We start from the raw sequence: 24,147 nt of genomic DNA, 5'->3' as shown, positions 1-24,147 counted from the left end.
GACACCACGCCATTGGTCCACCCCAATTTTTATAATTTTTTTGTTTTACTTTTGTCTTAGTTCCGATACAATAATGCACTACAATAATGCACCTAACCGCAACCGACCGAATTCACGTCGACTTACCGTATCAATGCTTGGGTTTTACCATCGTCTGGATTTTACCGACCAGCCCAGCCCAGCCCAGCCCAGCCCAGCCCAGCCCAGCGCAGCGCATCACGCCTTGAAAAACACTAGTTTAATTTATAAATAATAAGCAAGTCGAGCATAGGCCAAACTTCAGCTTGAAAACCAAAATACGAGCTAAAGTAGTCAAGTTCATTATCGGCTTTCATTATAATTAAAAAGATTAACGAAAAACTCTTACCGGAGAACCGAAATCGCACGACTCCACTAGTAACAACAGCTAACCGGTAACCAAGTACTCCATCACCATCTATTTACAGTCACGATCCAATAACCGAATCAAAGCCTAGGGTTTCAATTCCGACCAGTAACTATGCAAAGCTGGTTTTCCGGCGGCACTGCCGGAGATAATAATAATAATAATCCTAACTCACTACCGAAGTCATTATCAGCTCCATCTTCATCGCTGTTATCAGACTGGAACTCGTACGCTGCTACAAAGGATTCCGATGCAGGATCTAGCTTCGTCGGCTCGTTCGATATCGAATCGGCCGTTAGGTCTGCAAACGACACCGTTTCTGGCACCTTTAACGTGTAAGTCACTTGTTGAAGTGCTTATTTAGGGTTTAGTTTTTTGATTTTGTGATCTGTTTGAATGTTTATGAATATGTTGTGAGTTTGTGCATTGTGATGTTAGAAGTAGGTTCAAAATTGGGGAAATTACTTAATTAGGTTTGATCTAGGTAATTAGGCTGATTATAAATGAATACCGTACCGATATCTTTTCGGTTCGGTACCGATCGGTACCAGTACTTAGGGATGTAAACGAACCGAACGTTCGGCGAACTGGTTCGTGAGGTGTTCGGCAGGAAGTTCGTTTGTTTATTAAATGAACGAACACGAACGAGGAATTTCGGTCGATTAACTAAATGAACGAGCACAAGCAGATGTCGTGTTTCTTCACTTGTGTTTGTGAACGTTTGATAATGTGTTCGTTTATGTTTACTCATTGAAGATTTTTAATGCTTCTAGTGACTTTTTAAATTTTATAATTTTGATTTAAGCAAGATTATTAAACATAAAACAAAAATATATATGACTATTATAAAATTAGTTTATATGTTAAAGTTTTTTGATTTTGTGATCTGTTTGAATGCTTATGAATATGTTGTGAGTTTGTGCGTTATGATGTTAGAAGTAGGTTCAAAATTGGGGAAATTAGTTAATGAGGTTTGATCTAGGTAATTAGGCTGATTATTAACGAATAGCGTACCGATATGGCGATATCTTTTCGGTTCGGTACCGATTGGTACAAGTACGTTGGGATGTAAACGAACCGAGCGTTCGGCGAACTGGTTCGTGAGGTGTTCGGCAGGAAGTTCGTTATTTAATAAATGAACGAACACGAACAAGGAATTTCGGTCGATTAACTAAACGAACGAACACAAACAGATGCCATGTTTCTTCACTTGTGTTTGTGAACGTTTGATAATGTGTTCGTTTATGTTTACTCATTGAAGATTTTTAATGCTTCTAATGACTTTTTAAAACAAAAATATGTATGAGTATTATAAAATTAATTTATATGTTAAATTAACATATGAATATGAATGTTAACAAAATAACCACCAAAAACTTGGTAGCTGGGTTGAACCGTTGATACTGACCATTCTCGGTTAGCCAAATCAAATAAACCATTGTAAATTTGTTATGTTCATTTGTGTTCATGAACAGTTCTCGAACAAGTTCATTTCCTTAATAAACGAACACGAACACGAACAAGAAATTTCATTCAGTTAGCTGTTCATAAACCGTTCTAGAACATGAAACATTAGTACCGGACGGGTACCAATTCTGTTCAGTCGGTACCATTTGGTGAACAATGCTGCCATCCTTAGATTGTCCTTCAAATTGAGGTCAATCCTGTAAAGAGTGACCAAGTATTTTATTGTATATTGTTTGTTTGGTTCTTGTTTAGGGTTTCAAGGGGAGTGAGTAACATACCTGGGAATTTGCAGTCAGCCACCAGTAATATCCCTTCAGGAAAAGCTCTCATGTATTTTGGGCTTCTTCTTGCATCTGGAGTGTTCTTCGTGTTCATAGCATTTACAGTTTTCTTACCTGTAATAGTAATCGTACCTCAGAAGTTTGCTCTATGTTTCACCGTTGGATGTGGGTTTATAATCGGCTCGTTCTTCATGCTCAAAGGCCCAAAGAATCAGTTTCTGCATATGACTTCAACAGAGGTAATCGTTAACAGCTTGCGTTAACAGTTTTCAAATTAAATTAGAGGTGACAGTTTGTGTTATAGGTTCTAAGTTGTAACATATTATTATCATGTTGCAGAGACTTCCTTTCACTTTGGGATTCATAGGAAGCATGGTCGGTACCATTTATGTGTCGATGGTGCTTCATAGTTATATCCTCTCTGTGTTCTTTGCTGTGATTCAGGTACGAAAGATCATTTTCATGGACCCAAAAGTTGACCATGGCTTCTTTTGATCGGATCTGACGTTATTTCTTTATGACAGGTTCTTGCACTTGCTTACTACTGTATTTCATACTTTCCCGGTGGATCGGCGGGGATGAGGTTTCTAACGTCGTCTTTGACTTCTTCGGTTATGAAATGCTTCGGCCGGTGACCATTGACTGCATCTTCACTTCTACTATACACTTCAACCGAATTTGTTTATGAGATGAGTTTAATTTTTCTTTTAAGAATTTTGCTTCGGGCAACACTCGATTGGGATTTGATTGATCGAAGTATGTAAGATATGAATGAACTATTACTTCCATTTTTTGTTTGCTATAGGATGAGTAAGAAGATTTGTATGAAGTGATGTTCATGTGTCTCCCTTTTAGCTTTACTTATATTTGTTTCTTGATAAGATTTTAGTTTAAAAAGTTTTAAGAAAATATGTAAAAGAGAAGCAACAAAAAGGTTGGGAAATATCGTAGTATAGAAACAATCATACCTCATCATTGGCTTCACAAGCACTCTCATTGCATATTTTAGCATCTAGAGAATATGGATCCAATTTATCCTACGTCTTCAAGAACTCGTATCCTTGCTCATGTCTTTGAAAAGGTACATGCATACCGTTGTCTTGCTTGTCTCGTCTTCACATGTCTAAACCATCTCAATTGTCACTCTCTAGAGTCAATGGTCTCCAATCAATGGTCTCCATGCTTCATTGCTTCACACCAATGTCGTTTGTCTCTTCTTCACATATCCAACCCATCTCAATATTCCATCATTTATCATCTCCACAATTCATGCCATCCCAAATTTACCCCGAAGACATCATATCTAATTCCATCTAGCATTGTGTGAGCACACATCCTTCTTAGCATCTACGTATCTACTAGGGATGTGAACGAACCTAAGCTCATCTCATTTTGACTTGAGAAAGCTCGAGCTTATTGCTCATTTCAAGCTATTTTTCTAAAACTTGACCTTGGCTCATGAGTTGTTTTTCAAGCTCGGGCCTAACTCGTTCATAATTTATTAACTAACTTACATACAGTTTTAATTACTTTATACAATTTGAGAAAAAAAAACTTAAGCGAACCTAAGCTCCACAAGCTTGTGTAGTACCTTAAAGGAGCCAAAGCTCAACTCCAACTTGACTATGCATCATAAAATCCATACATAGAAGTCCAGTATATGTAAAACTTAAATATACATAATGCACGTTAAAACTCAACGAGCCTAAATGGACTTCCAATACAAGGATCAAGTTTGGTCTTAATAAATAAACGAGTTTATTTGAAGCTTACAAACTTTTTATCTATCCGACCATGTACACGGTAGAAGACGTGTCATTATATATATTAAAAGGCAAAGTGTATAGTTTAAAATTGTACACTTTCGCCACGAAGTTTAAACTGTTCAACTTTCAACTCTGACCACATAAGTTGATTGTTTTTCAAAGTTTAGCTGTAAAAGTTTCACGCATTTATATTTTTGGTACAAGACTTTTAACATTTCAACTTTGATCATAAAGTATTTACATTTTTTTTTACAAACAACACAAAACTAACAAAATACTTTTTTTATACCATTACGAACCGTGTCGATACCAACCAAGCTATCGCCGTGTCCCCGCCACACGTCATTTGGATTCTTTCGGGTTTTCCAACAAGGTAACCGACGTAGGCGTAAGCGGTCATTCACAAATCAAGTTTTAGCAATCGTAAGTCGTAACGCGCGATGTCTCTTCAAAAACTTGCTATGGTAAGAAAGAAGGGGAAACGATTTGACGTAAAATCTCTGGAGATGGCTTTTTAAGTCCGCCGTCAAATCCCGGGGTAAAATATTATTACGCTAGTTTTATTTAAATATAAAATAGTTTTATTTTATTTAGTTGAAGTTATTATTTGTTTGTCGGTTTGTAAGAAATATGGAAAATATAAATATTAGTTGCTTAAAAGTTAAAACAATGGACCGAAGAAGTTTGAATTTGGGAAATTAGGGACGAAAGCTCACAATTTGTTCAACTCCATCGCCAATCGGAATAATAATAATAATAATACTCCGGCAACCGTGACGTTCGCTATGCCTCCCAAGAAAGAATTATGCCGGAACTTCCAGCGTGGATTGTACGCCATCTTCTTCTTCTTATTATTATTCAATTTATGCATCTGATTGATATGTTTAGGGTTTAATATATTTACACGCACATTGTTAGTTCCGTCTTTGTATTCAGATTATACAATCGCAGAATTGATTGTAATGAACAGCTTCAGTTCATTTAATTAGGTTTTTTTTTTAAATGAAATTAATCAGCTCTAGTGATGTAATTAGTGACAGTTGACGATAAGACTCCTCTAAACCCTAGAAAGTGGATATGCTCCAGCATTTAGAGGTGTACTGTACTAACCGGTTCCCAACTTTAAACCAGTCCGGTTTATTATTGGTTTCGGTTGGGGTTGAAACCGGTTTTGGCCAGTTTACGGTCCAGTTAAGTGGATTCAGTGGTGAGAATTACAAATCGGTCTCAAAAGTCTAACATAAGGTTTCTATCGGTTCCAAATCGATTGTAGGTTCGGTTCGGTCAAGGAAAGGTCAAAACTACTTTGTGAGTCAACAAAAAGACAAAACTACTTTGTGATCGGTTTCGGTTCGGGTTGAAACTGGTTTATGATTGGTTTTGACCAGTTTCGGTTTTTTATTGTTTTTTCGACCGGTTTTCGGTTTGGTTAAATTGTTTCAATGGTGAGAGTTACAAACAAGTCCCGAACTCTATCGGTTCCAAACCAGATTCGGTTTCAAGTTCGGGTCGTAGGTTTGGTTAACCGGTATCTTTGGTGGTGAGAATTACAAACCGGTTCCGAACCTACGACTTATATTGGTTCCAAACTGGTTCTTGTAATACCGGTTCCAAACAGATTCAGTTTTGTTTCAGGTCGGTTTGGGTCGTAGGTTCAGTTTGGTTAACCGGTTTCGGTGTGCGCCTCTACTGCAGATTATTATTTATCAGTTCTTCTTGATTGTTAAATGGTTAATTACATTTTGTTCCTTGAGTTTTGTTAATTATTACTTATTAGCCTCTTTCCCTTGTTGAAAGTTGAAACATTTGATTTTGTCTTCCAGCTGCCAATACGGTGAACGATGCAGATTTCTTCATGCTAATCAACAGCAGCAAAACCAAATTCAAATCCTTTTGGATTTGGCACACAAAACACTTCTCAACCGCAAAAGCCCAACCCGTTTGGATTTGGCACACAAAACACTTCTCAACAACAAAAGCCCAACCCGTTTGGATTTGGTGTTCAGAACAACTCCAATTCTAGTCAATTCAAGGTTCATACTTCATTGTGCATCCTTAACTTGTTTATGTTTTGTATGCCATTCTTTCTTCATTGTGAGTTTTTAATTTGTTATGTTAATCAGCCTGGTGAAAACAAGTGGAGCCGATTTGCTCCAAATAGTGGTACTCAAACTCAGTCAGCCCCGAAAAAACAAGATGCCCACGTGTAGGAATATAATCAACTGTTCATATAGTTTTATTCATTTATATATGATATATCGGGAGAACTGATTTTATGTGATTTTAATGTTATACAGTTGCACAGATTCAGCGTCTTGTAAGCGCCAATTTAGTGAAGATTTTCAGCATGAGAAACCGCTTTGGAAACTTACATGTTATGGTCTCTGCAAATAGTATGCTATTCCACATCTTTCATTTCAGTATTATTATATTATCGGTAAATTTGAACCTGAGTTTGTTTACCATTACAAATTACAAAGTTTTGTTTAATAGTATTTTCTTTATGATGCCAGTTAACTGTTACAAAACTAAATATCTAAGGGTAAAAGAAAGTTACCAATTTACCACCTTTAACCTATTTCGAGACTGTTTACTCCCATTTCACAAAATGTTGTTTAGTCAATCGTTTAATTTCTTGACCAGTTATAATTTATTAATTTTCCAAACACTCAAATATCTTATTATTACACACAATATTTGTTTTCTGTAAGATGCTATACAGCTCGAAATATAAGATTTTTAATGAAAGTTGCTTTATAAGCGTTGCTTCATATATATAATATAACCTGGAAAACTTCTTTTTTTCTTTAGTGGCCCGTGTGATATTATCGGTGATGTTAGCTATGAAGAATTACGAGCTTCTGCTTATGATGATGCTAAAGTTGGGACCAACATTCAGTCAATTGTAAGTTCATTAAGAGTCACCAAACCCGTTTACCAATTAATGAAGTTTGGCATGTAATTAATGAAGCTAACATTTATGCAGGTTGAGAAAGAGAGGAGTTTACTAAATGCTAAATTGATCGAATTTCAAAACCTACTTACAAACCCTTATACACCTCAATCAAATTTGAATCTTAATACCCAAAATACCCTTCCTGCAACTAACACAAATATATTCCCTCAACCAACTTCAAATCTTAATACCCAAAATACCCTTCCTGGAACTAATACAAATATATTTGCTCAACCGGTTCAAAACAATGCCCCTCCTGCGGTTTCAAGTTTCAACCAATTGAATTCAACCTTCAATAATACGGGTTTCCAAATGAGGCAAGATTTCTTTTTTATAAATGGGATTTATGCATCTTCTTTTAGCAAGGTGTCATGCTTAATATTTTGTTTTATTTGTACTTTTCAGAGAGCCTGCTTCAAATAACGCGTTTGCTCAAGTAAATCAGTTTCAAGCTCCTGCTCAGAAGAACAGTTTTGCATTTGCAAATCAAGGTGTGCGCTCGATTTTTCATCATTTATGCAATTTCTTGTTTTAGGTTTTCATGTTTTGCTTATTGGTGCTGATTTGTAGGTCAACTCGGCATTCAACCTTCTACACAGTTATTTAGTAACCTGGCCCAAGCCACCGCACCTACCATTGCCAAGGCTTTCCCTACTGCAACTTCACCAAATCTTAATTTATCAAGTCAACAGCCGTCTATGCCAAGTGTTGTTCCTGCATCAATTCCCAGTGTTAAAAAATACGTAAGCGACTTGTTTTAATACAACTGATGATCTGATTTTGTTTAGCAAAAAAAGATAATAATATTCTGTTCTTGCTTTTTTGTGCAGGCAAAACATTCAGCATTCAAATAATAGTGAAGATAACAGTATATGGTTGAAAGATGAATGGAGAGCAGGAGAGGTAATCAGCTGAACTTTTCATCCATTTAAAATCGCCAAATAACCATTGACCATTGACCAAAGACCAAAATAAACATGGTAAGTCTCTGATACTTGGAGGCTTCATGAAAAACAAGGGCTTCAGAAGGTGACACATAGGGAAACGTCTCGGATGTAGGGGCTTTCTCTGGTAGCCGGACCCACACCACAGACCACTTATGTGCTGGGAGTGGCATATTTAAGAGGAAACGTCTACGCAAATGTCTTCTAAGGCGAAACGTCTGGTCCCTAGACGTTTTCACTGGAACGTCTAAATATGCAGCTGAAGCATCTGGGATTACTAGATTAGAGGAACGTCATAAAGCGTCTAAATTCATACGGAAGCCTCTAAAAAAGTAGAGAAGCGTCTAGAAATGCACAGAAACATCTAAAAATGTACGGAAGCGTCTAAAGATGTCAGAAAATAAGTGGTCTGTTTGTGGGCCCGGCTGTCAGATAAAGCCCGGACGTTTCACCGATGTGTCAACTTCTGAGGTCCTTAATTTTCGTGAGGCTCCTATCTAGAAACTTCCCATGTTTAATTTGGTTTTTGTTGACCAGTCCATGGTTATTTTGGCGACCCCCCTCCTTAATCTTAGCTTGCGCGATTTACAAACTCGAATAGTCATCATCATCATTTTTCTATTTTTTTACCTTGCAGATTCCTGAAGAAGCACCTCCGGCAGGGGTGATCTTTTAGGTTAAGTGCTGGATTTCTACTAGAGCAGGAATTGAAGTTCAGTTTATTTACCATATTGTTGATAAATTATTTTGACCAAATTTTGATTTTTTTAGGTGGTCAATTTCTCTAGAATGTATGGCTTAAGTAGAATGATCATATACTGAGTTGTTAGCTCGCTTCTATTATGTGATATTCTATTATTCATCATGTTATGCCACTTTATACCTAACAAACTATTTTTGTAAAGAAAAATTAGATTTTAATAATCTAAACTGTGATGTGATTCATAGTGACAATTAAATTGGTGATACTCAACTTTTATTTTCATTGTTAGTGCCATTCACGCTCACAAAACATAAATTTTCATCCGGTGTACGTTTGATTTTTATTCAATTTCACTCACGCTTGATTTCTATTCAATTTCACTCATTGGGAAAGTACATTTCCTCATTTCACTCATCGTCTCATGTGTGAGAACTCTAACGGAAGTTAACTTTATATTTACGATGATTAGGTAAATGAAGTTGCATCTGACAGCATAATTAATAGTTATAGATGTCATTACTTACCTTTCTCTAAGGATACACTTTCTTATATCAACATCAAAACATGCATAACATATAATAAAACTATGCTAATATCAACATGTACTAAACAATACAGTTAACAAACACATAAATGTTATACAATCTAGTAACAAATAGCTGTTTCCAAAAAGTCCAAAATACAACTGGATGCCACGTCGGATGGACGCCAGGGTTAGAGAATACACTCGGATGCGTTTATTTGTGGCAGTGTCTAGATTTTCGATAAAGAAAAAAGAAAATGGACGGGCTCACACTTACCAATAGAGGTGCGTAAAAAACCCGAACCCGGAACCGAACCTGAAAAAAAACTTGGAACCGGGCTTTTTATACACAGGTTTTTAATACCCGAACCCGTACCCTGACCTACATATAGGGTATGCATTTCAGTACCAAAAGCGTACCCGGAACTGGACCGGGTTTGTACCCAGTAATACCTCGAAAACCGGAACCAGATTTTTCTAATACCCGAAACCAGGTTTTTCCAAAACCTGAAACCGGGTTTTTCAATACACGAAAAATACCTCAAAAAAATACAGCATCCTCTTCAAAAACCCAATCTATATCTGAAAAATACCATAAAAAACCCGAAAATAGGAATTTTTTTTTTTTACAATACCCAGAAATAAGGTATTCAAATAGCCGACCCGAACCCGATTCATAAGATATTGTTTTTTAGAGACAATACCTAAATCCGAACCCATCCCAGGTAAGACGCCACATCCGAAACCGGATATTAGAAAAACCCAATTTATATCCTATCATTACATTAAATTGCAATGACAAAATTAGCGGTGTTTGGTAACAAGCTGATCCTTTCCAAAAGTAGTAGCAGTTTGATCACAAACTTACGTGGCGGAACATAGAGCCACGTAAGCCAAAGCACTGCGTAACCTATCCGATCAATACAAAACCCATACCCAAAAACAACAGGGTTTTGCATCACTCACTTCGATTATTATCATTAATATTATTACCCAAATTGAAAACCCACTTGCAGATTCAAGTATTACAGGGTAATGTGTAAAAAAAATCGAGTCTTGAATCGGTGTTGATCGGTTAACAGAGGACTGTACTGATGTTTAGAAGACATAATATTACTGCAAGGATATTTGAGCGTCAGATTCGCACTCCTCCTCCTGGTACCTCTGTATGTTCTCCACAATTGCTTCTTCATTTCGCTTTCATATTATTATTATTATTATTAATTGATAAAGCATTGATTTTGGTTTGTTAATTTAGGTTAATTGGTATGGTTTTTATTTATTTATTTATTTTTTTTGTGGGGTGGGGGGGGGGGGATTATTATCTTTTTGTTGGATATTATAATGTTATAATTTAGGGGTGTCCATAGTGTCGGATTGTTAAAACATTTCATGTTTCGGGTTAGAGGTGCACAAACCGATTTAAAACTCAAAACCGGTTTGGGTTAAAACCGGTTTATGATTGGTTTCGGTTCGGGTTGAAACCGGTTTCTTACCCTGGTACGATCGGTTTCGGTTCAGGTTTTGATCGGTTTCGGTTCGGTTAACCGGTTTGGAACCGGTTTTGGTGGAGAAAATTACAAACCAGTTCCAAACCTATGGTTTCAATCGGTTCCAAACCTACGGTTTCTACATAATCGGTTTCAAACTGGTTTCGGTTCAGTTTTCGGGTCGGTTGGGTTAACCGGTTTATTTGCCCACCTCTATTTCGGGTTGACCTGCCTAATGTTAATTTGCGAAATGATACATTTTTATGTCCAGTTAACAAACTTGGTTTTGTATATTCTGCTTAAGATCAGAAGACGCAGAACTTATGACGTCATAAAGATTTCAAGACTGATAAATAAGTTAGAGGGATACTAAAAGATGAAAAAATTAAACTTTAAAATCAAGACTTTTTAAACAACACCTTCTGAATATAATAAACATGAACTTAGTTAAAAACCCTGATACGTGTCAACAATTTTTAAACAGGTAGTGTATGTGTTACTCCGTTTATTAAATGTGTCGTATTCGAGTTGACGCATTTTATGAACGGGTTGTGTTAGCCGACCCAAAGCATGTTTAACTTTTTATCTCTTTGTGTTTGGGCCGTGTTTAAGATCGTGTTAGAAATTGCGGCCCCTATCTCCAATAAGTACAGCTTTCACATAACACGATATAGTACTTGCACATTTTTTTTGTTCTACCTTAAATGCAAGTTTATTTATTAAATGAACGAAAACTCATTAAACTGATTAATATTATATCTATAGGTGCACCGTGCCAGAAGATTTTATGAAAACATAGTTCCCAGTTCAACAATATACGACGTCGAATGTCCAGATCATTCATTTCGCAAGTTCACTGAAGATGGAAAATATCTAATAAGTTTCAGCAGAAACCACCAAGATTTAATCGTCTACAGGCCAACATGGTTATCGTTTTCATGCAAACAAGAAGACTGTGATAGCCAAGATTTACCACAAAAAGCAAAGAAATTTGAGAGCTTTTTCACGCAGCTGTACTCGGTCCCGCTTGCGTCTGCAAACGAGCTCATATGTAAAGACTTCTTTTTGTATGCAGAAAGTAACCAATTTGGACTTTTTGCAACTTCAACTGCTCAAATCTATGATGCACCTGCAACCGGTGGTGCTATTCAAGGGGTTCCTTCTATCGAGAAGATAACATTTCATCTTTTAAGGTATGCTATTATGTGGGCCTGTTAACAAACTGAACGTTCAGTGAACTATTTGTGTACTGTTTGGTGGGAAGTTGTTTATATTCGTTTAATGGTTTATACATGAAGGACCATGAACATATGTTTTTTGTCAGTTTGGTTGCACGAACTAACATGAACCATGCTTCATTAGCTCGTTTATGCTTGTGAATGTTCGTTCGTTTACGTTCATTTACATTTGTTAGTTTACATTTGTTTTTAAATTCGTTTGTTTACATATTCAATTAAATTTCTTAGGCCTGTTTACTTTAGATGGTGTTCGCTAAGTTATGCCTGTTCATCTATTTTCAGTTATGTTCGTTTGTTTACGTTAGTTTATACTACTAAAAAACAAACACGAACACACTCTTTTGCTTAATTGACGAACAAAAGCAAGAAAACTTCAATTATATAATTGTTCGTGCTCAATCGTTTGTTCGTTTAAAGTTAAATGAACGAAAACGAATATGCGCTGTTCATCTTCATTTACAGGCCTAGTTTTATGCAGTCAAAATCCACTTTGTGTGATTCTCTGCCATTTTTACCTGTTTCTTTTCTAACTCTTATTTTACCAAATGGGCCCGTTAGAGATAGAACATAACCTGGATTTACCATTAATAGGGTATACTGTATACTGTTATAGTAGCGATTAACTCAAATGGTAATTTTTTTTATAGATTGGAAGATGGAGTTGTACTTGATGAACGGGTTTTCTGCAATGATTACATCAATTTAGCGCACAGCATGGGCGTGTTCTTATTTGATGATCTACTTGCTATTGTATCTCTTCGGTATCAACGTATTCACATACTTCAGATTCGGGATTCCGGTAGCCTCGTTGACTTAAGGGCAATTGGGGAATTTTGTCGCGAAGATGATGAACTTTTTCTAAACTCTAGTACACAGGCAAGTGCTGACAAAAGGGGCCCACAGCATATGCTCACAAATAATATTGTAAATGTGCCTCATACTGAACAACCTGCTCAAGAAAGTCCGTTTCTAAGTGGTATAAAGCAAAGACTGCTTTCTTTTATAGTGCGTGGGATCCAAAACGAAGAAAAAGACGAAATTATGGTCGGTTTTGCGCGATAAAACTTTTGTTAATCTTTAGTTTATACATTTTTTATTCACTTGATGTGCATACTTATTGCTTTAATGCTAGTTTGATCAATTATTGGTTTTCAGAGAATCCAAACCCTTAAAAAGAAGTTCTATTTTCACTTTCAAGATTATGTCGATTTGATTATATGGAAGGTGCGTGCTGAATTGATTAAATTCTTTTATGCCCTTTTGTAAAATCATGATAAAGATAGTATCTTTTTTTCATTTTTGCATAGGTGCAATTTCTGGACCGACATCACTTGCTAATCAAGTTTGGGAGTGTTGATGGAGCGGTAACTATTGTGTAAATTATTAAAAGAGAATTCATATAAAATTGTTACATAACATGTTTTAAGTTACAAATATTTATGAAAAGTTTATTCATATAGGTGTCACGAAACGCTGATAGCCACCCTGCATTCTTTGCTGTATATAACATGGAATCAACAGAAATTATTGCATTTTATCAGGTATTCATTTAAAGGGTAATTTTTTATATATATTTTTTTTGTGTAACAAGTTAACTAATCGGTCTTCTAATATCTTGCAGATGTCATCGGATGAGCTGTATCTGTTGTTTGAACAGTATTGTGATCATTTTCATATACCATCAAAAAGCTCCCCGTATATGAATTTTATATCATCTCATTCCAACAATATTCATGCTCTAGAGCAACTAAAAAGCAGTAAAAATAAAGCTACAAGCTTTCCGTTGGTAAAAAAACTATTCTTTGACTTTTCTGGTCAAACATTATTTAGTTTTCTACAATTGATCTCTTATTGTTGGTTTGAAATTATGCAGTTTATTAAGAAAGTGTTGGTCTCTTTACCATTTAACTGTCAGTCGCAGAGTCCTTCGCCTTATTTTGATCAGTCTCTGTTTAGATTTGATGAAAAGGTGCGTTTGTTATACTACCTATGACATTATAAGCGTGTGTTATTTAATTATTATTTTTTTATAGTAATGACTAATTATGATATTATCTGGTTGCAGCTTATTTCTGCAGCTGACCGACATCGACAGTCAACGGATCATCCAATCAAGTTTATCTTAAGGAGGCCTCCACATACCCTGAAATTCAAAATCAAGCCAGGTACGCTTATTTGAATTTACTCTTCATTTTAATAAAAAGGTCAGCTTTGACTTTTGGTTACTTACTAAATTCAAACGAGTAGAAGACTTTGTTATAAATTGAAAAATGAAGCTTTCTTTATGTAACATTTCTCAAGAGGTTTGTTATAGTTGCAACAAAAAGAGCTTTATGAATCCTTGTTGATTTTGTAGTTGAACAGTGTTCTGTTTGACCTCAAAAGTCAAACATCATTCTGTCTAGAATCTAGAACAAGAAGATTATTTGATTACAAATTAAAATCCCAGTGTTTTTAGATTTATAATCTTAATAAGTCTGATACAGTTTCAACAAAAAGAACTTACCGAATCATAAATTTTAAAGTTGAAAGTCTGTTTGACTGCAAAAGTCGATCCTTATGCGTTTTGGTCACGAAGATTACTTTATTACAAATTGAAAATCTACATTTTTCTTTTAATGTACTTTTCTAATAAGTTTGAAACTGTTGCACTAAAAAGAACTTTTTGTGAATCCTTGTCAATTTTAAATTTGAAAATTAGTTTGTTTGACCTCAAAGTCAAACCTCACCTTGTCTAGATCAAGGAGATGACTGTTACAAATGAAAAACCTACAACTTTCTTTCATTAGTTTTTTTTATGAATTTTGATATATTTCATCAAAAAGAACTTGATGAGTCGTCGATTCGTTGCCAATTTCAAATTTGTAAAATGTGTCTGACCAAAAAGTCAAATGTTACATTTTAAAATAAATAAAGATAATTTTATCGACAATTTTCTTTTTATATGCATGTTTAAACAAGTTCGACACAGTTCATCAAAATAAATTTTATGAATATTTATCATCAATTTTAAAGTTAAAATGCATGTTTGACCTCAAAAGTTTTTAATGTTTAGATCAACATCACAATGACTATGTGCTTAAAACTATATTTATTTACCAGGACCCGAAGCTGGTGTTACAGATTGCAGGACAAAGAGAATATCTTCATTTCTTTTTCACCCAATTTTGCCCCTCGCCCTTTCGGTTCAGCAGACTCTGTTTTTGCAGCCTGCTGTTGTAAACATACATTTTCGTAGATAAACATAAGCCCCCACCCGGGATCATAAAATGTGTAAACAACCATGAAAATGGTGGTTGTTGATGATGCATTTGACTACTAATATTCATAAATGATAAACCCGTGTTTAGGAACAACATATTTTTTTGCCAGTGTTATGTTATAAGCTGACCTTATTGTAAAATTTTGAATCTATAGCTGATATTAGTTAGATTGACTTGCTAGTGTGGTCATAAATGTCATGTTATTGTTTTTATTTTTATTTTTACTACTATTTGTTTACTATTTCTATTGCCATGCACTTTGATTGAATGATTTTTTTCGCGTGAAATTTACTGTTTAAACAATTTGGGGATAATATCATAAAAAACCAATATGCTTTTTTTTAAATGAAAAGGTCGGTTTGGAAAAGCCGCTCAATCCAGTTTTGCTATATTAAAATCGTTATGCATGCTTGGAATGCATATAGTTGTGTGAAAATTTTACTTTTTGTCAAAATATGTTTTATCATTTAACGCTTTTGCAATTTTTTTAAAAATAAACTTATTTTGACATATTTAACGATAACGAGTTTTTATAAATAATTTTTCACAAGTACACGTGTTATACAGAAGTATAGATTTTTTTAAGGATACTAATACAAGAATTTAATGTAAGTTAAAAAGAATATAAAAGTTCTTCACTTTTTCCACAACCAATTCTAGCAACTATCCATCCAAGTATATATATTGGAGCTTATGTATGATCAAAATTAATTTTAAATAATTACATCTGCCAAATCTAACTAAAAAAAAATTTTAAAAAAAATAAAAAATAAAAAATCCCAGAAACTAAACCTTGGGCCCACCACTACTTCCCGGACACGTGGCAGCCTCCCACTGCTTGATCAACTCAGCATACCCTTGAGCTGAACTTAGAGCAAACTCTGTTAATGAACTCACAGCAACTGACATTCCTGCACACAACACTTTAATAGCAACCTCTCCCATTTTCTCTGCAGTCTCCTCCTGCCACCCACTCGCCACCATCTCCATCCCCGAACCGCCACTAAACCGCCTCGACGACCCAACCCCCGAACCGCCACCACCTTCCTTCATTTGTTGCACATACAAAGAACCAACCCCGGCTGCAAAAAAGTCTAGCCCGTCTAATACCGGGCCCTCACTAACCGAGTCCAACAGCCGGGCCCATTGGATACACACCCCGAACATCGGTGGGGCCCCAGCCGACCTTCGGGGAGAAAATGGTAATTTTGTTGTGTTATTCGAGTTTGAGCCGATGCAGCGTAGCAGCCAGCCCGTTATGGCGTGAATGTAGGACTTTTGAGAGTTGACCCATGACTCGAAACAAGATTTCCAGTTTTGTAACTCGTATTCAAGATTTGAAGCCGACTGGGCTAGCCGGTGTGGCTCGGTGGGGTGCATTGGTGTGTACTTTCTCGGTCTAGACGGTGTCCCGGCTAGTAATATCTTGGCTTCATCGAGTGTTCGTTTTTGCGTTTGATGACACTCCGCCATTACTTTCCACATTCTTGACAATCTTGAAAAAAATGATGTCTTTGTCATTACATAATGAAAACTATTAACTGAAAGTAGGTAAAAATGAAGAAGTGAAATGACGAAGATACCCTTGGATGAGTTCAAGAAGTTGTGGTTGAAGTTCTTGATCCCTTAATGTTTCAATCCTTTTTGATACAGCTTCAACCGAGTGAATCGAAACCTTGATCTGTGTTTGCAAATCTCTAATGGTGGCTCTTGTTTTATTAACCGAAGAATGATCGTCCCCTTTAGCATCGTGATTCCTAAGTTGAGCACATTTCTTATCGTACGCAATACGAATTTTTTCTCCCGCCTGCGCAAATTAGCCAAAACAAAGCAATGGTTACAACCAATCACGATAAATACATGAATGTAGGTAGCTTGTCAAAACAGGCTGGTGGGTTCGGGCAAAAACGGGCGGGTTAGGTCAGGTAACTTGTTAAAACAGGTTTGGATCAAACAGGGTCGGGCCCAAAACGGGCAGGCCAGGTCAGGCAATGGGTCAAAAAGGTCCATGCCAAAATGGGCGGGTCAGTTAATGGGTCAAACTGGTTTTGGGTTAAAACAGGCTGGTGAGGTCTGATAACTGAAAAAACAGGTTTGGGTCATATTGTGTCCGGGCGAAAACAGGCGGTTCAGGTCAGGTAACGGGTCAAACTGGGTTCGGGCCAAAACAGTTGGGTCGGATAACGGGTCAACTGGGTTCTGATCAAAGCAGGCTTTTTAAAAAGTAGCAAACCTTCACTTCCTGATATAATTTCTTCTCCCACGCGTATAATTTATCAAGAGTCGATTGATGACCATTGTGAAACATACACGAGTCATCCGACTGATCACTGCTGCTATCATAGCCTTCTTCTTTTGAAGAATTCACCAAGAATCTTGCTGAGTTTGACCGAGAAGACGATGCAGACCTCAACAATGCTACCGGATTCAAAATCTTCATTGCTGTATATACAGAAAATAATATTACACTTAAAAAACCATCTAAATATGAAAATTACACAACAAAAAGAGACCAAACTCGAACCTGTGAGTTCGTGTGATGTTGACACGTACTGAGCCCGATTAGCATCCAGCAAAACCGAAAGCTCCTTCGCTGAATCCGAAATAATCTGAAACTGAGCTTCAAGATCTTTAATAACTTCCGACATGCTCGTGGGCCTTCGGTTCACGTACACCGTGAACCCGGGCCTGGGCCCGGGACCGGGCCCACCTTCACTTTTCCTCCTTTCTTGGTTCAAACCACCCTCCACATTTCCATTATTCACAACTTTCCCAGAACTCTCTCCTTTCATAACATGAAGATTCTTAACATTACTCTTCACCGGCGGCGATTCCAACTCATGCTGGCTTTCGATCTCACTTCCGTCCCCACTATCCGTCTCAAATGCATCCTCGTCGTCATCATCATTATCATTATCATTAACATGATCATGTTCATGATCATTTTCATCAATGACTGATATGTCATCTTCATGATCACAATCCAAATGCTCAGTTTCGGTTTCTTCTTCAAGCTCAGGAATCCCTTCTTCTTCTCTAACTTGTTGTAACCCGTTAACATCATCATCGAACTCGCTGGTTCTTGCATTGTATCCGTAATAATCCAATGACAAAAACGGGTTCCAGAAGAACTCCCATGGGGATGATCTTTGAGGGGAAGGTGGAGGTATATTTGGCCGGTTGTAACTAAATATAGACGCTTGTGATTGCGACTGTGAGTGCATTGGCGACTGCATACCGAAGAAACTATCAGCTGCATAATGGTAAGCCGGCGAATGATTGTTGTATGACTCCACTCTGGCAATCTCGGGCGGATCAGGCGGCATTTCTTCAACGAAAACCGATGCATTTCCACCGGATCTAAGGTAGTTGACTTTTGGTTGGTCAATGGTGAATGAGTTGGGGGAAATTGTGATGAATCTTGGGGGGGGGGTTTTGGTTGACTTTTGGTTAGTCAATGATGGGAATGGTGGTGTGGTGAATGAATTTAGTGAGAACTCGCGGGGTTCGTCGTCGTCAACGTAGTCTTTAAGGGCTGCTGAGACGCGTTTAAGTGATTGGAGATAAGCATTGTGACCCGCAGCGAATTTAGTTCGATGTTCACCGGCTTTCTTGATGAAGTTTTTCCTGTCTTTACAAAGTTGTACGGCTTCTTCGTCGTCTAGTTTTGATGAAGAACATCCCATTTCTTGGTTTCACAAGTTTTTGTGATTTAAGTCAGAGGGCTTTACCAGATTCATAAGGGGTCTTGAGCTCAGGCCTGTTTTGTTGAACACAAATGAGTGATAATAGAAGATGTACACAAGAAATGTTGACTTTTTCAGAGTCAAAGAAATGGTTTGGTGAACTAAAATTTGACTTTTAAAGTCAAATTTTAGAATAATCTATTGGGAATGTTATAGATAACTTACATATACTAGTTTTAAAAGACAGTTGTAACTGAGTTAACCTAACCGAGCTACATTGGCTGGTTCGACCGGTTTGAGAATAATATGGTTTGGTAAAAACCAGGTTTCAAAGTTAGGACCGACGAAGATACTAAGTAAAAAGTAAAAAATGAAAATTTAATCTCTATAATTTTAATAAAAATAAATTAGAATTTTAGTTATAATATATACATTATTAATTTAATAGATTTCATGCTCTTAATTTATTTTAATTCACTTTTCATCATAAACCATTTAATACTTAAAAGGTAAAACGTTGGGTGTTTTTTTAAAGCCTAATGACACAACTCCGTGTTAAAGAAAAAGGCCGGGACTTCTAAAATGGCAAAACCGGACCGTTTTGGTCTGTTTGGCCGGTTCGGTTTAGTTTCTCCAAAAACCATAGTTAACAGTTCAGTCTAGAAATTCTGTTAAGACCAGCATAGCTTCCGTTAATGCCAATGATGTAAAATTACAAATTAAGCTCATAGATGATAAACATAAACTGTATAATACACTTTTTTTTCCTGAAAAATGATAACTATAATGGGATTAAAATGGAAAACTAATTAAGAGGATAATAACTACAGAATTTCTCTTTTTAGGGTTCAATATATACAAAAAAGGATAAAGGTCCAGTACAAGCTGCAGCCTTGCAGAGTTCATCACATGGGTTAAAAATTACTGTACAAAATAATTTTTTTTAGCAAATAAAAACTATAAAAAAAATATGTAACTAATTAGCTTTTGTTAAAGCATTGGATGAAGAAAGAAAAAGAGAATTATTAGAACCTTGGGAAACTCCAAAGAAATTAAAAAAAAAAAAAAAAAAGCTTCTTCTTGACTAAACCAAATTGCCAGAATAATACAATATTAATAAAAATAAATAATAAAAAATAAAAGAAATACCATTGAATTAGGGAAGAAATATGAGGTATTCAACTATTCATTCATCAAGAAATAATCAAATTAAATTAAATACTTAACTTTAAAAGATCATTTTTGTTATGTTTTAAAGATGTCACCTTGGCCAATAAAGTCAAATAATTGACTATCAATCAAAAAATTGTCTAAACTTAATTTCTGGGTCAATAACAAATTTATAAAACTGGAACTAAACCTCAAAAATCACAATATAAACCAAGAACTAGAAGTGCATTCAACTAATATTTATACAAATATACAAATAATAATCAAATCTGGATAATATTCTAAAACCTTCATGCAATAACATCAAGAAACAATGACAAACATAAATAAAAAGATGTGAATATTATTACCTTTTAATGGTGGAACAAGATCAGCTTCAAGAACACACAAAAACACCAAGAACACAGAGTTCACAAGGGAGAGAGAAAAACATGTTTTTCAAGAACACACAAACACAGACACACACTTGTTGTTGGTGTGTTGGAGAGAGAAAGTGCAACGGTCAAAACTGTGTTTAGTGTGGGAACATATAATAAAAGTTACACACAGCATAAAAGAAAATTAATGGGTACATTATTTCCAGGCTTAATATTTGCTATATTTATGACAAGGTACAGACTTTAATGCGTTTATTACAATTTATTAATACATGTTTTATTTTATGAATTTAAAACATTTGCCTTTATAAAAAGGTTTATTGTTTGGAGGCCTGAATATAAAGGAAAGAATCATATGAAAGAGATTGCCATATCCCACTTCTCCTTGTGAAATTCCCTTTTTGTCCGTTATTCTTTAACTTAATTAGGTATACATAGGGGTGTTCTTCGGGTTTCTTTTTCAGGTTTTGGGTTTTTCAGGTCGGGTTCTTCGGGTTTCAAAGTTTTAAATCTTGATCCGAAACCCAACCCAAATCTCTTACGGGTTTTTCGGGTTCGGGTAATTCGGGTTTGGGTTTTTTCAGGTTACGTTAATCGGGTTTCGAGTATCCTAGAAAACAAACAAACAAAAGAAAAAAAACACAAAAAAAAAAAATTAAGAATGACAATGCTAAAATTAAAAAAACATATTCTCCTTTGCTTGTAACAAAATAATCAAATAACAAACCAACATAGCTTGATAAAACATTCAAAAGAAGAGTAAAACTAACTCGAGCCTTAATCATATTCAATCGGGCGTGACTTGGTTGTTCGATTTCGGTTGCTATTAGTAATAAATGGAAAACATAAATTAATAATAATCAATCGATCCATAATAGTTAGAATGACAACAGTCAATTAGAGCTAGATTATGATAACTTTAGTGGCTAAGACTTAGCTTATTATACATAAAAATATATTTAATTTTAAAACCAGAAGTTTATTCAGGTTTTTCAGGTTGATCCGAAACTTATAAATCAAACCCGAGAACCAACCCAAATTACTTCGGTTCGGGTTCGGGTTCGTCTTTTCTCGGGTTCGGGTTCTTCGGGTCGGGTTAGTTCGGGTACGGGTTTTTTCGGGTCAGGTTTCAGGTAAAAGTGACAGCCTTAGGTATACAAATGAACCGAGCCCGAGCTCGACTCGTTTGACTTATACAGGGCTCGAGTTCGTTTCGAGCTTTATTTTCAAAGCTCGAGCTCGGCTCGATAATAGATTTTAAAGCTCGAGCTTAGCTCGGATTCGACTCGTTTACTATTTATCAATTATTTTTTTATATAACTATAATTTTTTTTATATATTTTTCTATTATAATTTTATGTACAAAATAGTATATATTATTTTTAGTTATTTTTATTTGTTTTTTTCATAACATTATATATATTAATTAATAATTATAAATATATATTTTAAAAAATTATATGAATGATAGGCTCATTTAGGCTCGCGAGCCGGCTCGAGCTCAATAAGTGAAGCTCGGGCTCGGGCTCGTTTATTACACGAGCTTATTTTCAGGCTCGATGAAGCTCGACTTGATCGAGCTTTTTAACGAGCTGATCTCGAGAGCTCGGCTCGTTTGCACCCCTAAACTTAATTAAGCTTGCTCGAAATCGGCTTGTTTGTAAGTGATGTGAGTCTGAGCCAGTGTAAGCTCGCTCGTTTTGTAAATTATCATTCTGGATTCTATTAAAACCGTTTGTTCCCTTTTTTTTTTCTTTTCTCTTTTTTTGTAAAAAGTGTAAGAAAGAGCTTTAGCCATTGATCAAGTGTAATGAAGGGTTATGATGAGAGTTTTTATCATGTGTACTTCATTTTCAAGCCAGATCTAGTAAGAATCATTCTGACCAGCATAAACTCGCTCGTCTTTATGGATTATCATTTTGGGTTCTATTAAACTGTTTTTTTTTTTCTAAAGGTGTAAGAAAGAGTGTTAGTCATTGATCAAGTGTAATGAAGGGTTATGATGAGAGTTGTGTCATGTGTATTTCATTTTCAAGCCCGATTTAGCAAGGAATCGGTCTAACCAGTAATCGCTCGGTTCAAATGGGGAATGGTCAAAGAAGGCTTAGCCGGACCGGTTCCCAATCCAACCATTTCACTAGACTGCCCGGTCTGATTTTGTAAACATTAATCCACATTAGTGGTAACCGGTAAGACAAACAATTTAAAGCATAATTTTATATAACAATAAATTACTTTGGTATCAACAATTTATTTGATTATTTGGGAGTAAGATTTCTTCTTTTAAACGAAAACAAGTTGAATTTCAATAATTTAGATAAGATCTATTGACCAATAATAATTTATAGGAATAATTTGACCAATAACACTTTTAGCATTCTTACTCTAATAAAAAAGTTGTTAAGAGTTATGGTTTGTTTGTTTGTTGTACGGTAACAAAAAAAAAATAGTAATTTGATCTATTTGTTGCGGTACAATAACAAAAAAATTACTTGGTCTGTTGCACTGTATTTATAAAGAATGAGATACCATAAAATTATATAAAGTATCTTAGCTAAGGAAATGAAAATTAACGTCAATGATCAAATTACAAGTATATGGATTATTATCATTTAATGAGTCATATTTTGTATTATTAAAATCTAACTTAGCTTAAAAAATGATTTAAAATACGATAAACATATAAATACTTTACTAGCCAATCTCAAACAGTAACGATGTTTGATTGCTAGAAAAATAGAAAATTTGCTCTTGCTTTCAAAGACACTTATAGTTATGAAAACTCTAAATATAAAAAGAACATGAGAACACAAAATGGCATCAATTGATGGCTTTTATCCATCAATTTCATTTATGCTATAAATCAAGTACTTGCGTGTTTGCAAGTTTCTCTTTTTTTAATTCTTAATAATATTGGCCTTTCAAAAAAAAAAAAACAGAGCCGGGCCCGGGGGGGGGGGGGGGGTTGGGTGGACGACGGAACCGGGCCAACACCCCGCTAGGCCCGAATTTTTTTAAAAAAAGATTATATGTATATTTATGAAAAAACGATATGTATATATAGTCTTTGTTGTTTATACTTAATAACCTTTTACATGATTAGTCCATTAAATATAAAAAGGAAAATTGGATTTTAATAATCCTAACTTTCTGTTATTGGCCGATAATAATCTCAACTTAGTTTATTCCCACCGGTGGTCTCAAATTTAAAAAAAATGGCTCTCAATGGTCCACCGTTAAAAAAAAAACCTAACGGCGTTAAGATTTTTCCGAATTTCAAACTGAATTTTTAGGGCTTTTGATCATAAGAAGAATACGAGTCAATTGATGTAAAACTTAACTCGAAACAATACTCCAAACAACTTAATTTTTGTTAATTCGAATTTAAAACACCTGATTTGAAGCACTAATCAAGCCATTTGAAGCATCATTTCGAGCTAAGTTTTACGTCAATCGACTCGTATTCTCCTTCTGATCAAAAGCCCTAAAAATAAGTTCGAAATTCGGAAAAAAAACTTAACGCCGTTAGGTTTTTTTTTAACGAGAGACCGTTGATAGCCAATTTTTTTCAATTTGGGACCAGTGGTGAGAATAAACAAAGATGACTCCATAAACCAAACCGTCGGTTTTTATTTTGGTTTTTTCAGATTTTTCGGTTTATTCACTACCAAATATAAAATGACTAAGTAATTTTATCTAGCAAAAGCTAATAGAGTTAGTATAAAATACTGAAATGGTAAGAAATTGAAACCACATAAAAACAATAAAAATGATTTTGGACTAAAAGTGAGATCTTCGTCAAACCACATACAAAAGTGGTAACTAATTCAAATAAACATAAAACTTAAAAGAAATTTTAAATGAGTATACTTGATATTGTGATTTTTTAAAAAATAAA

The 24,147-nt window shown here is 35.4% G+C and overlaps 3 protein-coding genes and 1 pseudogene across 4 annotated transcripts; 3 read left to right on the top strand and 1 right to left on the bottom strand.

Moving 5' to 3' along the window:
• The first annotated feature begins 372 nt into the window (after positions 1 to 372).
• On the top strand, positions 373 to 2,962 carry LOC143630840 (protein transport protein sft2-like). Its single transcript, XM_077099743.1, has 4 exons — positions 373 to 720; positions 2,105 to 2,372; positions 2,473 to 2,577; positions 2,658 to 2,962. The coding sequence occupies exons 1-4, from the start codon at positions 500 to 502 to the stop codon at positions 2,766 to 2,768; spliced, it is 705 nt and encodes a 234-aa protein (XP_076955858.1). The 5' UTR covers positions 373 to 499; the 3' UTR covers positions 2,769 to 2,962.
• A 1,722-nt stretch (positions 2,963 to 4,684) lies between these two features.
• LOC143630902 (zinc finger CCCH domain-containing protein 16-like) lies at positions 4,685 to 8,514 on the top strand (annotated as a pseudogene). Its single transcript, XR_013153258.1, has 8 exons — positions 4,685 to 4,728; positions 5,723 to 5,932; positions 6,023 to 6,105; positions 6,197 to 6,292; positions 6,711 to 6,804; positions 6,886 to 7,172; positions 7,686 to 7,758; positions 8,437 to 8,514. The product of XR_013153258.1 is annotated as a zinc finger CCCH domain-containing protein 16-like (transcript).
• Positions 8,515 to 10,035: 1,521 nt separating this feature from the next.
• On the top strand, positions 10,036 to 15,215 carry LOC143630839 (light-mediated development protein DET1-like). Its single transcript, XM_077099742.1, has 10 exons — positions 10,036 to 10,191; positions 11,281 to 11,708; positions 12,401 to 12,797; positions 12,909 to 12,977; positions 13,061 to 13,117; positions 13,214 to 13,294; positions 13,375 to 13,539; positions 13,627 to 13,722; positions 13,819 to 13,918; positions 14,856 to 15,215. The coding sequence occupies exons 1-10, from the start codon at positions 10,120 to 10,122 to the stop codon at positions 14,993 to 14,995; spliced, it is 1,605 nt and encodes a 534-aa protein (XP_076955857.1). The 5' UTR covers positions 10,036 to 10,119; the 3' UTR covers positions 14,996 to 15,215.
• A 538-nt stretch (positions 15,216 to 15,753) lies between these two features.
• On the bottom strand, positions 15,754 to 18,759 carry LOC143630944 (nitrate regulatory gene2 protein-like). The gene is made up of 4 exons (XM_077099821.1): positions 17,541 to 18,759; positions 17,250 to 17,458; positions 16,600 to 16,823; positions 15,754 to 16,511 (listed from the first exon to the last, which is right to left on the bottom strand). The coding sequence occupies exons 1-4, from the start codon at positions 18,700 to 18,702 to the stop codon at positions 15,803 to 15,805; spliced, it is 2,304 nt and encodes a 767-aa protein (XP_076955936.1). The 5' UTR covers positions 18,703 to 18,759; the 3' UTR covers positions 15,754 to 15,802.
• Positions 18,760 to 24,147: the final 5,388 nt, after the last annotated feature.

This window comes from Bidens hawaiensis, unplaced genomic scaffold (assembly GCF_021521415.1).
Source record: "Bidens hawaiensis isolate Kalapana, Puna unplaced genomic scaffold, B.hawaiensis_p1.1 tig00005851_1, whole genome shotgun sequence".
Lineage (NCBI taxonomy): Eukaryota > Viridiplantae > Streptophyta > Magnoliopsida > Asterales > Asteraceae > Bidens > Bidens hawaiensis.
Note: the sequence above shows the minus strand (reverse complement) of the source record. Positions and strands in the feature narration are given on the sequence as shown.

Coding starts and splice junctions, on each gene's coding strand:
- LOC143630944 (XM_077099821.1), bottom strand. CDS start 18,702: ATGGGATGTTCTTCATCAAAACTAGACGACGAAGAAGCCGTACAACTT. Junction 17,459..17,540: donor AACATCACACGAACTCACAG/GTTCGAGTTTGG, acceptor CTGTATATACAG/CAATGAAGATTTTGAATCCG. Junction 16,512..16,599: donor CTTCTTGAACTCATCCAAGG/GTATCTTCGTCA, acceptor ATTTTTTTCAAG/ATTGTCAAGAATGTGGAAAG.
- LOC143630839 (XM_077099742.1), top strand. CDS start 10,120: ATGTTTAGAAGACATAATATTACTGCAAGGATATTTGAGCGTCAGATT. Junction 13,118..13,213: donor TTGGGAGTGTTGATGGAGCG/GTAACTATTGTG, acceptor TTATTCATATAG/GTGTCACGAAACGCTGATAG. Junction 13,540..13,626: donor AAGCTACAAGCTTTCCGTTG/GTAAAAAAACTA, acceptor GAAATTATGCAG/TTTATTAAGAAAGTGTTGGT.
- LOC143630840 (XM_077099743.1), top strand. CDS start 500: ATGCAAAGCTGGTTTTCCGGCGGCACTGCCGGAGATAATAATAATAAT. Junction 721..2,104: donor GTTTCTGGCACCTTTAACGT/GTAAGTCACTTG, acceptor GTTCTTGTTTAG/GGTTTCAAGGGGAGTGAGTA. Junction 2,373..2,472: donor TGCATATGACTTCAACAGAG/GTAATCGTTAAC, acceptor ATCATGTTGCAG/AGACTTCCTTTCACTTTGGG.